Source organism: Sardina pilchardus, chromosome 1, assembly GCF_963854185.1.
Source record: "Sardina pilchardus chromosome 1, fSarPil1.1, whole genome shotgun sequence".
NCBI lineage: Eukaryota > Metazoa > Chordata > Actinopteri > Clupeiformes > Clupeidae > Sardina > Sardina pilchardus.
Genome location: NC_084994.1, coordinates 17,725,445 through 17,743,860, shown reverse-complemented (window position 1 = coordinate 17,743,860; position 18,416 = coordinate 17,725,445). Strand labels below are relative to the sequence as shown.

General features: G+C 37.9%; 1 protein-coding gene and 1 long non-coding RNA gene across 3 annotated transcripts; one reads left to right on the top strand and one right to left on the bottom strand.

The window, feature by feature from the left end:
• Window positions 1-1,263: 1,263 nt before the first annotated feature.
• Window positions 1,264-18,416, bottom strand: LOC134083447 (CMRF35-like molecule 8). 2 transcript variants are annotated; one of them, XM_062539775.1, is made up of 8 exons: window positions 18,339-18,416; window positions 6,908-7,249; window positions 5,973-6,020; window positions 5,505-5,531; window positions 5,202-5,291; window positions 3,449-3,553; window positions 3,144-3,214; window positions 1,264-2,284 (listed from the first exon to the last, which is right to left on the bottom strand). In XM_062539775.1, the coding sequence occupies exons 1-8, from the start codon at window positions 18,388-18,390 to the stop codon at window positions 1,829-1,831; spliced, it is 1,191 nt and encodes a 396-aa protein (XP_062395759.1). In that variant the 5' UTR covers window positions 18,391-18,416; the 3' UTR covers window positions 1,264-1,828. The 2 variants fall into 2 exon arrangements, with proteins under 2 accessions (XP_062395759.1, XP_062395765.1); XM_062539781.1 differs by having other exon boundaries at window positions 5,202-5,288.
• LOC134083717 (uncharacterized) lies at window positions 15,803-16,925 on the top strand. Its single transcript, XR_009939749.1, has 3 exons — window positions 15,803-15,869; window positions 16,087-16,222; window positions 16,489-16,925. It is a non-coding gene; the product is annotated as an uncharacterized LOC134083717 (long non-coding RNA).

Sequence of the window (18,416 nt, the reverse complement as noted above, 5' to 3'; positions counted from 1 at the left end):
CTCACAGTTTATAAAGGCAGCTAGAACCATCCACTCTCTCCCTCTCTCTTGTGTGCGCTCAAGATACGTTACCAATTTGAGTAGCATAACGTTCACATTAGATCTGCATAGCGGAGATTGAGAGGATCCATATAAAGCAACATGCGCATACAACCATGGTGTGGTACTGTTTGTACTAACAGGCCACACTTAGGTAAAGCCGCAGACTGTCTGTCACAGGTGCTGGCAATTTGCGTTTCTCTGTCATGTATGCATTCAGAGTGAGTTTTGTTTAAAAAGTTGTAAGTGTGAAAAGGCACCTAGTTAGGTATTCCCTGCATGTATGAAAGCTATTTCCACTTTATAAAAGCAGATGATAATCCACACTTAAATGTGTCAGTACGAGAGGTACTATTTCTTGATCGCTAAACTTTTGATTCTTTTAATGTTGTCATGTTGGCTCCATTCATCTGTATTTGATTGAATCATGCCGTTGAGTTGTGAGCTGTGCAAATTTCGGTAGAGGGTGGATACGGGTGCTGATTACCCAATGAGCTACAGCTATGGTAAATAGCACATAAAATGAAGAACCACTGCATTCTCTTTCTGCAGCTTTTCCATAGCATTGAAAACACTGCATTCGCAAATCTACATTCTACGATTGGTCTTTGAGGGAGTGTAGAGAAGTTGGCTACTAAAGGAAAATATGCTTGCGGAGTGATGCAAACAATCTGGGTAAGGTGTGAATAATGTACTACAAAGACAATACCACTGTCACTGTTAATTATTATTATTGTACACAAAAATAATTAATTTCTTATTTAGTTATTCAAAGTTAAAGACAAATTCATTTTGCAATTATACAAATAATTTGTTTGTGAGTTTTAAATTTTGTCTTTGACTTTATTTTTTGTTTCAATTTTACATTTGACATTTTGATTCATTGAGTTTTGGGACAAATTCTGGCATACCGATGGCATACTAGCATGTGAAGTGATGCAAAATAAGTGTATGAATAATGTACTAGAAATACATTGCCATACAGAACATGTTCATTGGATTGTATGGTGGATTATTTTTTACCAAATCTAATTCCTAAATCAGAATTTACAAGAACTCAGAAGTTATACAATTAGTGCAAACATACTATCCAAAATATCTCACAGTAATCCATTGTTGTTCAAAATTGATTTGGTATTAGCACAGTATGTTAACATTATATTGGGTTAGTATATTTATTAATAAAATACATTCATAAAAAGTACTGAAAAGTGCTGCCAAATTTAACATACTAATATGTAAGGTGCACTATGTACATATTGAAAATAACAAATATTATACGCAATCAATCGAAAAGTCAGGAAAAGACAACAGCAACAATAGTAAAAGCCCTGTTTATACCAACAATCATCATCATGATGTACAAAGTGCATATCTCAACCAAGAAAGATGTCCATGTGATCAGGGATAGATACATGTAGATGAATAGATAGATATATAGACAGATATTTGGAGAGATAGGTAGACATATATATAGACAGACATGCCCAAATATCAATAAATTGTAGACTGTGCCTTTATTCATTAATTAATTCATTCATTCATCTAATTCACATTTCAGGTAACATGTTCCCAGTATTGTGAATAAAGCTGTAATCTCACACCAGTTCTCCTGGATTTGGTTTGACCACAAATTCATTCATTCACTCATCTCTAGCCTGGCAGAGGGTGGCCCTCATACACTCATCATCATTTTCAGCACTATCTCCGCACCCTGTTCAGAGTCTCCCTCATGGACTCATACTTGGTATCAGTGCTCTCCACTCCTCAAGGAAGAGTGGCCCATGTACTACTTTTCTGCACCTCTCCTTGCCTTGCTAAGTGCAGCTTTCTTGTCATTTTCATTACCCTCTCCCATGGCTGTATATTCATTCTCAGCACCCTTGCTAGCCTTGCCTGTGTTCATGGTGTCCCACAAGGATGCGTATTCATTTTCCACACCTTTGTTAGCCTCGCTAATACAGTGGGTTCCCCTCATAGACTCATATTCATTTTCCGCACCTTTCTGAGTCTTGCTAATACAATGGGTGTTCCTCAATGATTCATATTCATTTTCTGCACATTTCCTAGCCTTGCTAATGCTAAGTGTGTCCTTCTTCTTCCCCTTCCCAGGATACCCGTTGTTTCGTGCTAACGGGGACTTCCCACTGGCCAGCGCTCCCAATCCCTCATACTCTGCATCAGGACCACACTCCTTCAGCTCCAGGCACTCGTACACGGAGTCATTCTCATGAGAAGTGTTTCCCTGAAGATGAAAAATAATAATAATTTAAAAACCTGTGTGAGTGTTTATGTCACTTATTCTTGCTATTGCCTACCCTCACTTAAAATGTATCTAGCAAATCAGTCAAGATAACAGCCAGAGATATAAAGTAACTAAAGTAAAAATACTGAAGTACAGTACTTAATGGCGCTTTCACACCTGGCTAAGGAATTCAATTACAATTTGAGCTGCTTGCTTGCTAGCATTGGCGTCACTTTTATGTAAACTTTCAAAGTGTTTCTCAGTAGTCAATTGTGGTTTATAATGGGCTACTTGTCATACTTAAGACTGTTACGTAAAGGTATTCAAAACCATGTTACGTGTTATTTTAGGCTAAAACATTTTTTTGTCACTTACAGCAAACATCATCTCACCATTCGCTAGCTGTCTATGCCCTTAAAATACACTGTACAAAAAAAAAAGTCCCTGTGGACATCTCAGGCTTCAAAAACTGCCACAAAACAATCTGGGCCAGCCTGGTCCATAAAAATTGCAAAAGATGCTCATTTATGAGAGCTTCAATTACATGGGAGGAACAAGGGGGAGTAGCGAGATAGCTGTCTGTTTCGTTTGAATGTTAACAGAAGTAATGTTACCCAGAATAGCTTAGTCATTTACTGAACAAATACTTGTAGTTTTACTCAACTGTAGGTTTCGGATACTTTAGACAACTTTGATAACAGCATTGCTGTAGATTAACCCCCCTTTGTAACTAAATGTAAAGAAATAATGTGAAATAGTTTACAAAAATAATGGATCACAGTAACACATTGTAAGCTACAGTATGATGATGGCTTGTCATAAAGAAAAAAAACTACATTACCAATGAAGCACTGCATACCTCTCTAGTAGTTTCTGTGACCGTACAACTGTTTGCAGCGGTAAGGGCGCTTTCGCTTAAATTTGTGTGACCTGTTAAAGACAAAACCAAGTTAATGGCTGACAAATACATAATGTAATCCATCAGTGTGTGCAAAATATGGTCAAATATGTGTGGAGTGTATGTCTGTGCAAACTGTATAGAGGATCTCTATGTGTGCATGTTTATGGTTCGTGTGTGTGTGTGTGTGTGTGTGTGTGTGTGTGTGTGTGTGTGTGTGTGTGTGTGTGTGTGTGTGTGTGCGTGTGCGCATGTGCGCATATTACCAGGAATTTCCAAACTCTTATTCCTCTTTGCTGCACGACACCCCAAAACCACAGCAATGATCAGCAGAACTGCTAGTCCAGCTGCACCGCTACTCACAACCACATCTACACACAGACATCAGAAAGGACAGTCAGATAGCATAATATATAAGGTTATCAGAGACATACAGCATACACTCTCAGAAATAGGGGTACAGTTGGGGTACATTTTTCTTCTTTTATGTACAACTTTTGACCCTGTACCTTCTAGGGAAGACAATCGAGCCACTAAAGTACTAATATGTACCATTTGGGACCATTAATGTACCTTTAGTAAATACACTCACACCATATTTGTACTCAAAAGTTGTGAGAGGAGATCCATTGTAAGTCAGTACACATACTTGTCACTGGTGAAGTACCCTTTTGAAGAACAATAATGTACCCATGAATGCAGGTACTTGTACCCAAGTCATCTGTACCCATCAAGGTACACTTGTGTACCTGCAGTGACCAAAATGTACCTGTATATGTCATTACTGCACACTCAAAATCTGCAAGTTCCAGTTTGTACCTACAGTAAGTTGGTACAAATGCTTGTCGCTCAGGCAGTACCCTTTTGAAGAACAATAATGTACCCCTGATGCAGGTACTTTTTTGTACCCATCAAGGCACTAATCGGTACTTTAAGGGTACTACCCCACACTGTAGAAAATAAAGGTTAGGGTTTATGGGTACGTTTTGCTCTCTTGTTTATAATTGTTATTTATTTTTTTCCTCACTGTTTATTCTGGATTTTTGGGATGTGTATGACATAGAGCACGTAATGAGCAAAATTACATTAGCAAAATACATTTTCAGAGTGTTGTCAGGATAACCATTGAGGAGAGGACTCTTATTAAAATATATGGACATTTTAGAGAGTAGACATACTACTTTTAAGCGCAATGCAAAATTGATTACTTCCTCAATTAGCATTGATATTCTCCCTTGGCGGTGTTGCCGATGTTGGTCGTTAGAGGCAAACTTCCGGCAAAGTTCTGGCAACAATCAGAAGTTTGTGAAATGCTTTTGCCAGTGATTTTCCACCAGTCTTAGCCAATAATGGCAAACTTATGGTGAACTTCTGGTAACAATCCCAATTTGCATATGACATTGCCGGTGAACCTCAACTGTTTGCCAGAAACCTAATTTGCATGTGAAAATATGACCTTGCAGCAACTGTTTGCCATAAGCATATTTCGTTAAGGGTATACAGAGATATTACAAAGGGCAAAAAGCCTAAACATTTATCTGCACGTATACATATCAGGGATGGTAAGAAAGCAGGAAAGGTAAAGCTGTCAATGAAATCCATTAGTGAGTGAACTACTTGCAGAGTGATATGAAAGCACCAAGCCTGTTGGACTGAGGTCTGTGACACATAGCAAATGACCTCCAAACATAGGGGCATCAGCGGATCAATGAACGTGGGAGTATCTGTATGGTCCTCGGGAGTTAGGGGTATCTCTAGAGACCTCAGAATGTAGAAGTATCTGTAGTGACCTCCAAATGGTTTAATGGTATCTGTACGGTTTGTGTGGGTCTCAAATATAAATCCTTAAAAAGGAGGATTTTCACATAATATATGATAGTTGTATATATAGTAGGGAGGTTAAGTAATACTGTATTTGACAATAAAGAGAGAGTGAGCAAGAGAGAGCGAGACTGGGAAGACACATACATACACACACACACACACAAACACAAAGATCATCCTGGACGTAAGGCTTACACGTCAAGTTTACAGCTGGTTGTTGACTTGCGATGCCAGGATTCTCAATACAGTCTTCACAGACAACGTAATCAGTTGTCACGAGTGCTGCTGAGAACAGTTATGCAATAAACAAAAATCAAACAAAGATAAGAAACAAACAGACAGAATATCATATCAGATTAATGTGGAAAACATTGTTTTTTAGATAATAAACAAGCAAACAGAATGTCATATCAGATTAGTGTGGAAAACATTGCTTTGCTTGGGCGATTGTTTTTAAAGGCACATGCCCAGAGGTCAGATCCAAGCTGTCTCACTCACATGTTGATACGTCAGTCACATCAGGTGCTGTGAAAACATTCAGCAAGTGTTTGTTAGACACTAGGCTTCATCTCGAAGCTCTATTCTGGAATTATCAGACATGCCAAGAGTGTTCATATCATACTTGTAGGCGTTGGTATAAGTTCATATTCTCTGTAATTTACGTGTCTGTTTATTCTAGCCTGAGCAAGGGTGATGTGCCACATCATCAGTAATTGACAGTCTCTTGACAATTGATGTCTCTTGAGTGCAAAAACAGTACTTTTTTGAGGCACACATCGTTTTTATGCACATCATGTTTTTATTATCTTATCTTATCATATTTAGTTGTGTATACATATTGTTGTATTGAATATATATTGTATATCATATATTTGTATCACCTTCAGATAGTGAATGTTGTGTTGTGGTGATTAGACAATCAAAGGAAACAAGGACTGCACATACGAGATAAGATGTTGAACTTACTTGTGCTTGATACATCAGTCACCTCCGGTCTCTCTGTTGGCTCCCTGGCTTTGAATAAAAATATGAATTAATGAAATATTGTTTTACAATTTCTTAAAACACCATTGTTAAGGTTTAATACATCCTTACATTACAAACTTATGAAAATATCTAGCTGTAGCCTATGCATGTAAAATGTTTAAGAAACATAAGCTATGTCACATCCTCGCATCCCTTTATTCTGCCGTGGCTGGAGTCGACAAACGAGCGATGGTGTCAAGCTCCCTAAAAGTCGAGGAGGCTAAAACAAATCAATTGAATAGCCTAATGAATTAACGAAAGTTTGCCTTCACCACTGCGACCAAATCATCGGCGGGATGTCGGATCTGCCGCGAGAGACCATGCAAAATGTTGAAGACATCTTAAAAGTCATTCTGAGAGTGCAAATATCCATACAGACCAAATAGTCTATGCCATGCAACTTTATAGTAGGTAAAGTTGCCCAGGCCGGGCAGTGCGATCCAGAAATGTTCCTTCGCTACATTCTGCCAGATTTCAGCTATGGAACATTGCATTTGACCACCGAGCAAAAATGTCAAGGCATGCTTAGCCTACATAGCCAGCAGCAATATTGGTATAATAATTGTAATGTTAGGATTATTATTCCGATTGTTACTATTAGAATGTGGATCAACAGTTTGATGTAAAGGGGAAATATCATGTAAATACATAAATAAAATCATCTAACAATGACTGATTTATGAAGTGAATCAAGTACGCATACACAGTTAAATGTGTACATGTAGATAGCATAACACACTTGTGATAACTGCAGTTTTGAGCACCACTGGTGCTGTGAAGATAATCACAATATACCAGTAATAGTCAATCAATCAATCAATCAATCAATCAATCAATCAACCAAATAAATGAACAATCAATAAAATGATACATACCTGGCAAGACATGCAACTTCAGCTCAGTATGCACATCTTTCCTCCCAAACCCTGTTTTAACACCACACCAGTATTGCCCAGAATCCTCTGCAGTCAGTCCAGTGATGGTCACAGTAAAGACTCCAGCAGTGGGGTCATCATGCAGAAAGAATCTCCCATTGATTGCTTTGGTCTGGCCTTTTCCAGACCTGATTGGAATGTCTTTACCTCCAATGCGAGGACATGACCCTCTGCAGAGGTACTTGGAGTATCCCACATATGCTTTATCATATGGGCATCTGATCACTGCTGATTCACCGATATATCCATTCACCTGCATTACTGCCATGACAACATTGACACCTTTAAAGAGAGACATACACAAAGACACACAATTAGGCAATTAGACACACACACACACACACACACACACACACACACACACACACACACACACACACACACACACACACACTCACATTAGTGTTGAAGGAGAACTGTCAAGAAAATGTACAACTGTCCAATAAGGTGCCATAGTTCCATCCAGCCTCCCTGTGCCAGCTTCAACTTACAACTTATGCATATATTGTTTGCTATATCCTGTTTGTGTGAGAAGCACACCTTCAATTGTATTGGCAATTGAAATGTGCCATACAGTATACTGTATATAATATTAGCCTTGAAGTCCATAGTCTTTATGAATCAATAAAAACAAGAACCACACATTCTTAAATTTCAAAGGTAGACACGTACAGGTTCTTTTGAATAACATTTTATAATTAAAGGCTGGAATTGGGTAGGGTTAGTATTTGTTGTAACACAACAAATGAAATACCCACCAACCCAAAATATGTGTTGTTATTGTTCAAGAAGCAATTATTCTGTATTTTGTATATTCTGTTATCTTTTGCGTCCCCTCCAGAATGTCATTGTACATACAGTATGTGAGGGAGGGAAGTATAGAGTAGGGAATCTAGGGATGACACCACACAAATGGGGAAATGTGAGTCTGCTACCTATATGTAGATTGCTAACACTAGCCAACTCTCTTTAGAAATAATGCTCGCTGGTTCTTTATGTGGAAGTGATTGCGTTGTGGCCAGTAACCTATAAACGTTTTGGGTTCAATTCTTGGCTGCCATCATTGTGTTCTTGAGCAAGGCAACCCAAAGTTAACCCAACTCAACTATGGCCCATAACAAGTGTCACAAAAGAACAAAAGTGAATGTTCTTTGGTGCAGAGGAGTTAAACCAAAATACATATCTTCTGGTCAGATATATAATTGATTATAATAAATCATTTGGTCAGAAATTGTAATAGAACAGAGCGTTCATATTAGCTGTGATATAGTTTAGTACTATTACTAATGACTATTGTTTGAACAATGATAATGTTGTACGCTTCACTTTATAAAGCTGACAAAAGAAATGGGTAACACTTTACATTACGGCTCGCTAATAAGGTGGTAATTGTATGGTAATTTCTACGTAATTTCATGGTAACAATTCCTTGTTGCCACTTGTTACCACTTATTACCAGTAATTTCTATGCAGTTTCTAGTGCAATTACTCTGCTGTTTCTAGGTAATAGCAATGCAAACAGCATTAATTAAGGTGGTAATTTCTATGTTATTTTGATATCATTTCATGAATAATCCTTTGTAGCCACTTATTACAAGTTATTTCCATGCAGTTTCCAGTGCAATAACTCTGCAGTTTTTAGGTAATAGCGATGCAAACAGCTTTAATTTTGAGTATAATAAAATGGTAATTATTTGAAACTTTACTTATTGTTTTTGTTTAATTACATGACAAACAAGGAGGTAATTTCCAGGAAAATACACAGCATCAGGGCCGTAAAATACATTATCACTTATTTCCACCCAATTACTTACAGTAGTTATTAGCCTACTAAGAAAGAGAAAAACCAAGTCATTGTCGTAGTAAGCTGGTAAAGAAGACATTATGTGCCTGTAACTAAACTGGAACAAGTGAAGTAATTTTATGGAAACTATATGGTATCAGAGCTGTAAAATGCACTATTGCCTCTTCCTATTTAATTACCTAGCTGTGTTGATAAACCCATCAATTATCCTTATGACATTTTGAGTGTTGTTTTTGTTTAATTACCTGAAAAACAAGGAGGTAATTACCAGGAAAATACACAGTATCAGGGCCGTAAAATACATTATCACCTATTTCCACTCAATTACTTGGTTATTACCATCTGGCTAGGCTATTTTGTAGCCTACTGACATTCAATACACAAACACATGTTGAGTACGACCTTTATTACTTTGTTCTGCAAAAAAAGAAAGTTAACATTTAACATACAACATTTAAAGTAGCCTGTAAGTCCGCCGAAAATTTAACTAAGCCATGGAAGAAGTATTTTTCGTTGATCAGCAGTAGGCTAGCCTGCAGAGCTAGCATGAGCTACAGCCCAAAATCGCTAACAGTGGCATAAAGCCATAGGCTACGCTTTCAAAATTAAACCACTAACATTGCTCAAAACAGCGCAAAACCTCGTCAGCAGCTAACTCGAGGTGTCTACACATAAAACAAAGCAAAGTTAGTCTGTAAACTTTGGAATAAATAGTCTGTACACACTTAGAAATCGTTCGAGACTGCAACTCTATATGAAGCACAGAAATGTCACACAAGTGTTCACACGGAAGCACGTGCGGGTGACGGGAGCTATTGCCAGAAGAGACTACGGGTAGTCCAGTGCTCAAATTACAGTGAGATCAGAGCCCGTCTTTTCTCTGGTGAGATATGCTACAGACAGAAGAAAGAGGACAAGGAAGACAGAGTGGTTCGTGTCTGTTCCTTTCCCGGCAGCGAAACAAAAATTAAAAGTTTACAATCCAGCAAGTTTTTCATCAGCTGTAATTGCGATACGGTCGGTCTCCAGTGGCTTATTGTTTTGAATGTGGACATTGACACCTCAATCGAAACGCTAAAGTAATGGATTACCGTGTCTGCTGTCATAATTTTGAGAAGGACGACTTCATTATTCCGAGAGGAGCTTCTGACCCAAAGAAGTCAACGAAATATTATAATATTTTCATCTGTAACAAACACGTCACCTCTGTACCTGTATGAATGTTTTGGTAGGTTTAGGGTGCACTGCAAATAAAATATTTAGCCTACTGTTTCAGAATTGGATTATGTTGTTTTATTATTGCAGAACATGTTAAATGTGTGAAAACAATGTTTTTTTGCAGAACAAAGTTAACCCTCATGTTGTCCTCAAATCTTACCGACGTTCGTTGTCCTTGGGGTCAATTTGACCCCAGCTAAAAAAACTCTCAAAAAATGATTAAAATTATTTTTTTTACCCAATTTTTTTGTGGTAGGTACTTAACAAGAGTGTAATAACCACCATCAAAAGCCCTACAAAACAATCCCACCCCCCCACACCCCTTTATGAACCCTGGAACCCTGACTGGCAATATGGCCAATCCAGTGTCAACAGCCCAAAGGCTGACTTTTTGGACTTTTTCAGACCTGCCAAAATAACTTATATGTAATATGTACTTGTATATGCAATAATGATAATAACTACATGTTCTCATACTATTACAATAATAATATCCATAATTTGTCAAATATTCATTTTCATCATGTTTCATAAAAATGGGGTCAAATTGACCCCAATACCACCAACGTAACTATTTTTTTTACAGGACATTGGAAACATATTTTTGTGCAAATTTCATGTTTACTCTGTTGTACCCTTCAAATGAGGAAAAGTCATGAAACTTGAAGCAAAACAAAAAAAGTGAACCATATATTTTATGATGTTAAACACTGCTTGGGGTCAAATTGACCCCAAGGACAACATAAGGGTTAAGGTTGTGCTCAACATGTGGTTGTGTGTTGAATGTCAGTACACGGTAACCTATTTCAGATCAGAGATGGTAATAACTAAGTAACTGAGTGGAAATAAGTGATAGTGTATTTTACGGCCCTGATGCTGTGTATTTTCCTGGAAATTACCTCCTTGTTTTTCAGGTAATTAAACAAAAACAATAAGTAAATCCTGGACTATCATTTCAAGAACTAGATTCATTTTAAATCCTTACCATTTTATTAAACTTAAAATGAAAGCTGTTTGCATCACTATTACTTAGAAACTGCAGAGTAATTGCACTGGAAATTGCATAGAAATGACATAGTAATAAGGGGCTAAAAAATATTATTACCATGAAATTACATAAAAAATACCATAGAAATTACCACCTTAATTAATGCTGTTTGCATTGCTATTACCTAGAAACTGCGGAGTAATTGCACTAGAAACTACATGGAAATTACTTGTAATAAGTGGTAACAAGGGATTGTTACCATGAAATTACATAGAAATTACCATACAATTACCACCTTATTAGCGAGCCGTAATGTCAAGTGTTACCAAGAAATGATAGTGGCCACTTCTTCTTCTTTGACAATTGGCAAGTTTGTGCAGCTAACACAGAAATGGGAAGTGTATTTAGAATTAAATATATAGAGGAAACAGTATAAATGTTTTTGAAGCAAGAAATAGTTTCCCACTCGTATACATACATACTGTACATGCATACATAGATCTGCATGTGTGTGTGTTTGCGTGAGTGAGTGTGTGTAAAATATAAGTCTGGATGTTTTGCTGATGCCAAGCCGTTGGGCCATATATTTGAACAACATAACCGGACATCTGGAATTCTGAACTTATCAACTACAACTCCCCAAGCATCATATCTGAATCACCCAAAGGGACCTCCGATTGAAAATCCACATTTACTGCAGAGGAAGTGTCTGAAAGCAGCTATTGTGTGTGAGTGTCTGTGCATGTACTGTATGTGTGTGTGTGTGTGTGTGTGTGTGTGTGTGTGTGTGTGTGGGAGAGTAAGCATGATCCATTGTATGAGCCCATGCAAGAGAGAGTGAGAAATCAGAGTGAGAGTGAGAGATCAGATAAATTGTGACTGTAACAGCCAACGTTTGAGAACTTTGCGGATGTGGGGTTGCCTGACATTCAATGGGGTGGGCTGATCTTACGGTTGATTTGGACATTGCATAGAAATATACGTACATCAAATAAAATAAGATATATCCAAGTCAAGTTACTAATCGGATCCTTCACTACAATCTCTCAAAACGTGCTGTGAATGATTGGGGTCGTCAACGTCTTGTGACATCAAAAAGGGTAAATCAATTGCGCTTCTACGGACAAATGGTGCGTCAATGGGAAGGGATAGTCACAACACTAATGAATGCCAGAGCAACACAGATGTTGACTATAAATTTAGCATTTTAAAGAGTAACTATGCAGGTTTGACAGTTTCTTCGCTGTTTTCTCATTTTACGCTTACAGGTTTCTCTGCAGAGCCTCCCCGACAGCTTTAGCGTGTATATTTTACAAGACTCCTCAATCGCTGAGTCTGCCTTTTCATGCGCACGATCGCGAGCCTGCGAAACTTTCTGTTAGTCATGCCACCAGCCACAAACTTGCAAGCGTAGTTTTTCCATTCACTGGGTTTAGCAAGACTGCTATCATTCAACCCAGAATAAGTAAAATAAGCATTCCAATGACTCCGAAGCTGATCGGATAAGGTAAATTAAGATAAAAAAAACTGGCATAGTTCACCTTTAAAGAATCGTTGCACAGCAAAGACTACTTGTAGTGGCAGCCTTCCATGAGAGAGGATAACACTGGACAATGTGCGTCTTTTCGATTATAAAGTCGTTTATTTACACTGTAAAAAATGGCTGTGAAATTCACAGTTATTTACAGGAAATTTCACAGTAGCACTACTGTATATGCTTTTTACAGTAGAATGTTGTAAAATTTACAGTAACGCCCCTACAATTACAGTAGTCCAAGTGTTACTGTAAACATTACAGTAGTCAAAGCACTACTGTAAAACAAACACAGTATAGCCACTATAGTACTGTAAATAGTAAAGTAAACTACTGTATTTTTTCTTTTCAACAATTGGCCAGTAAGTTACTGTAAATACAACTGAAATCACAGTATTTAATTGGTTTTCATTTTACAGTGAATGCATAAAATACTGTAAATGGAAATGCGGTACCTTTACTGTAAAAAGTATTCACAGTAACTTGCTGGCAACAATTGGGCAGTAAGTTACTGTAAAACTACTGAAATCACAGTATTTAATTGGTTTTCATTTCACAGTGAATACATAAAATACTGTAAATGGAAATGCGGTACCTCTACTGTAAACTACAATTACAGTAGTAAGTGTTACCGTAGAAATTACAGTAGTCAAAACACTACTGTAAACAAATCACAATATAGCCACTAGTAGCCTAGGCTACTGTAAATAGTTAAGTAAACTAGCCTACTGTGTTTTCCCTTTTTTAATCTTATCTTTCTTTTAACTCATAATGACATACCAGAGACGGTTGAGAAAGTCAATTTGATGTCAAGAATTAAGGCTGTGATCACACTATTGAGCAAGCATAACACATTTCAGCCTAATCATTTTCCACGATTGTTTTTAACGGCTGCTTATCGCCTCTTGATAAGCGCATGCGCACATGCAGTAATTCCCATCCCCCACCCCTGACATTTCAACTCCAGCCAGATTGACTTCACTTCAACCGTCACTTTTCAATCATGAATCTGACTGCAATTTTCAACTCTGTACAAACATCATATTCAAGGTAAGAATTACAGTACTTTTTTATGCCAATTGAAAACGGGAATTTATTAGAAATGTATTGTTTTCACAATGAAATGTTAAACAAAGCCATTATTGCCCTGTTAGAATCAGCATAGCACATATCGATAGCTAGAACTAGCGAGCTAACGTCGCTAGCGTTAGCGATGTTAGCTGTTAATGTTAACTTTTCCAGTAACTAACTTAACCATCATGTGGGATTTTTCGAATGATAGTCAATATCATATCTAGCAATAATTCAGTCTGATATGTCGTTATGAATGTAGAGTTTTAGTTTGAATGAAATATCAGACGCAAGTAGCTTAGCTTAAAGTGGCTGTTACCATGCAGGCTGAAGGCTGAAGTTAGCTAGCAGACAGACACAGGTGAAAGTTGTTAACGTTAGCAGCTAGTTAGTAACATTACTTTGCGAACTCCATGGGGCATGGGTAGTTAACATTAAACTTAATACATGTAGTGTTGATGCATAATATGTAGTGTTGCTATAACTGGAAAGAGGACCAGTAAAACAAATTAATGAAGTAGGCTGATGTGTAAGTTATCTCACCCCTAATTTAGGAACTGTAGTTTTGCATAGTCATGCTCATAGATCCGTCATATAGTGGATGTGAAAGGGGAGCATTTGGGGAATTTCAATTACCAGAAAAATATCATGCCGATAAGTAAAGGGATCCAGTGTTTCCCACAGATTAGAAGGCAATGTGTGGTGGTCGCCCTACGTCTGACGGGGGGGGGGGGGCACCCATATTTTTCATTGCATCGCCTTTTTATCGCTCTCCTTTCATATAATGTAACTTTTTTTTTTTTACCAACATGTGAAGCTTGTCTTTATTTGAAACACACACACATTATGTAATTATTTACATTATATAGGCCTATACTGACATTTCTGATATTCATAACAGCAAACTTTATGCAGATTAGCCTACTATTCATATTACAACTCCACTTCTTAAATTCAGCGTTCTGGTAGAAGCCTCAAAATATTGTAAACATAGCAGGCTAAGCTTATCATACTCTACTGGTTGGACTGTTCAGTTTCCCCACATGTGTTTAAGTTTCAAGGTAAGCTAATACTTTTTCTCCTTGGGACAGGCCCTTTTAAGTCTTGGAGTTGAAAAACATTGTTGGTCAGTCAACTTGAATGCAAGAGTTTTAATCAAATGTCTGCAGTATAGCCTACTAATGATGCTAACCGAATATAACAGTAATTTAGCTAGTCGTCTTCTGTGCGTCAATGCGTCCACGATTGTGAATGTTTTATTTGGATTAAATGTGCATGTGGAGGGCGGCTGTCCATTGAGCGCGCACGAGAGCGGGCCAAGGAGAAAAAGTTTACTTCTACTGTTTGGTAATTAAGTTGCACGCATAGACTACAAACGTTGCGGGAGAACTTTATGCTTCTACCCGAGCAGCGTCAGGTGCATCAGTGCGACCACCGACCACGCTTCCAGGGATGATCTCGTTGGTTTTCATGGAGACAGACAGCCGCGGTGTGCACGGAGGGTAGGGGCTGTGCGTGTGTGTGTGTATGAGAGACAGACGCGCGAGTGACAGAGAGGGAGTGCAGGGAAAGGAAATTCAGCTTTACGAATGCTGCATGTTTTTCAATAGCGTTTCAAAATAAGAATAAATAAATAAATAAATAAAAGAATAACGAAACGCAATATGTGGCGGCCGGTGCTGAATCTGTGGCGCACCGCCACAAATTTGTCTATGTGTGGGAAACACTGGGATCTTTAGTTTGTGAAGGGTAGTGTTTGGCTAAATGGTATTCATTTTATAGCCTTTATTTGCCCAATGTTTGGTGACTTAAATTGAGGCATGTGTTTATTTAAGATACATGTGAGTGTAGTAGTGCTTCAGTGATGGTTTTTTCATGTTCTGTGTGTTTTGCAATGTATTAATTAATGTAAGCCTCTTTCTGTTCCCTCTGTTAGTAGGTGGTGTGAGGACTGCTGCCCTGAGAGCGCTGTGTCAGAGACACTTAGGCTGTGTGCATTTTGGAATGTTCCAAATGTGTGTCACTTCCATAAGGAAAAAGTTCCAAGCCTGCAAGTGAGTTCACTCACCAAATAGAGACACACGCATATAGCATTTAATATGTGTGCATGTACTGTATTTGTGTCTGTAACTGTTTAGTTTATCCCCTCCTTTCATGTGTCTGTTATGACTTTGTGGGCTCAACTGTCCACAACTGTCCAGGGCGAAGTCGGTCTACCCCGATGGCACTACCTGATGGCACTACCCTGATGATGTCTGTTAGCCATGGCTGCTGCCCTCAACATGGTGTAAGTGTTTGTGTTTTATTTATGTTCTTAAATAAACTGATATCAAGAAGTAACATAGATGGTGACAAGGGTGGCAAGGGTGCCTCATGGCAAGGTAATTATCATTTCTATTTCTACATCTGATTGCCTTGCTTATTTTTTAAAGCTATGATTTGTTTTGTATGGCAATTGCTGTTTATTAACAAATTATATGGCAATTGCTGTTTATTCTTTTTAGGAGCCATCCAGAAGTCCCAGCCTGGAGCCAGAGGCTGCTATTGCAAGTCAGATGGGAGATGGCCTACAGTATGTTAGGCATCAGAAAAGTGGTGTTCGCATGAAGGCAGAGTTGCCGCAGGCAATTATGAGATTAGGTATGATATCACATAGACATACTTCTGTTCAGAAGTGTAGGGTCACTTCGAAATGTCCCCTTTCCAAAAAAACACTGGACATATCAAAGTGAACTCCCAAACTTTGCTATGGTGGTGTATTGTACACATCTGCATTACTTCTATCTATTGCACCTGACTAGTGTGGGTTTGCTTTTATTTGTCACACAACCGGAGTAGTTTGCATTAATTACTGTATATTCATGAACGGGGTCAATTGTAATGTATGCTTTCTTTCTCTTTTTCAGACACTTGACATTTACTGCGAAAGGTACCATCAGAGCACCTCTCCCTACCCTGCAGGATACCTATACCAGAAGAGTACAACAACGGCCCAAAAGTATTTCAAAAGACATTTCACGCTCTGACCACGGACTGTTTAAACCACTGAGGTCAAGCAGACGTCTCTGTTCCCACGTGGCAGACTGAGGGAACACCCACAAAACAGACTGGGGATGAGTTTCTTTACTCCGCATCCTGTACACACACACAACTCCTTATACTACATTACATAGACTTGCCAGTTGCCATACTGCACTTACACACACTGCGCTTTTAACCCCCTTATCTGTGTCAAATCAGATAAGGTTGTGGTTGTGTTCAAACCATGTCTACTGTTGTCTGTCAACATCCACTTCAGTCATACATTTGAAATGTCTTAAATAAATAACAAAAGTTAAAATTGTTTTATTGTCTGCAGTTAACTGAAATATTTTGGAATATGAGTTATTCTATTAATGATTGCTTATGTAAGTTCAATTGAATTCACAGTATTTAACTGACCTAGCTTTTACAGGGAAACAACCAATACTGTAAATACAACTAAAAAAAAAAAAAATCTTAATTTAAAATCAATTGTTTTTCACTTTACAGCGAATACATAAAATACTGTAAATGAAAATGCGGTACCTTTACTGTAAAAAGTATTCACAGTAACTTACTGGCAACAATTGGCCAGTAAGTTACCGTAAATGGAAATACAGCACCTTTACTGTAAAAGGTTTTCACAGTAACTTACTGGCAACAATTGGCCAGTAAGTTACTGTAAATGGAAATACAGTGCCTTAACTGTAAAAGGTATTCACAGTAACTTACTGGCAACAATTGGCCAGTAAGTTACTGTAAATGGAAATACAGTACCTTTACTGTAAAAGGTATTCACAGTAACTTACTGGCAACAATTGGCCAGTAAGTTACTGTAAATGGAAATACAGCACCTTTACTGTAAAAGGTTTTCACAGTAACTTACTGGCAACAATTGGCCAGTAAGTTACTGTAAATACGACTGAAATCACAGTATTTAATTGTTTTTCATTTTACAGTGAATATATAAATACTGTAAATGGAAATACAGTACCTTTACTGTAAAAGGTATTCACAGTAACTTACTGGCCAATTGTTGCCAGTAAGTTACTGTAAATTTTACAGTAAATTTTTTACAGTGTAGTTAATCTTTGACTATAAAACAAACAAAACCTCTGTCACAGTCACGCGGATGAAAAATTGTTTGCCACTTCCGCTCTTCCTGTCCAAAGTGTGCCAACCCTTCGTATATTCATCACTGCGTCTTCGTCAGACTCCATAGATCATAAGCCTTTTATCACGATAATTTACCTACAGTCTATAGCTCTGAAGTATTTCAATCCAATCACAAAAAAAACATATTTTACGAAGACAGGTCCAGAGCATGTGACATGTTTATATTGAACGGCTGCTGAGACATCACATTATTTCCAACCGTGTTTACTTATCTCCAATAAGTGCTCCAGTAGAGTGCTCCAATATCAATACAAACATTCCGATATCAATACTAGAAAAACACTTCCAGAGTGCAGACCTCCACTAAGCGCCTGCTGAATCAAGACGGTGTTTCGGATCAATCCCAACATTTTTAGAACTTTCCTGAAAATGTCATAAAAATCCATCCATATCTTTTTGAGTTATCTTGCATACAAGCAGACTTATAGACAAGCAGACAAACAAACAAACAAACCCCGATGAAAACATAACCTCTTTGGCGGAGCTAGTAAATGTTCAAATAGTAATTACAAGTGTTCCAATATCAATACAAATGTTCCAATGGCAATATTTGTCTTACCTGAGATCAGGCAGAGGTAGACGATCTTCATCTTCATCCTGAGGTCAACCATTCAGCACTGTCAAATGGCTATAAGGC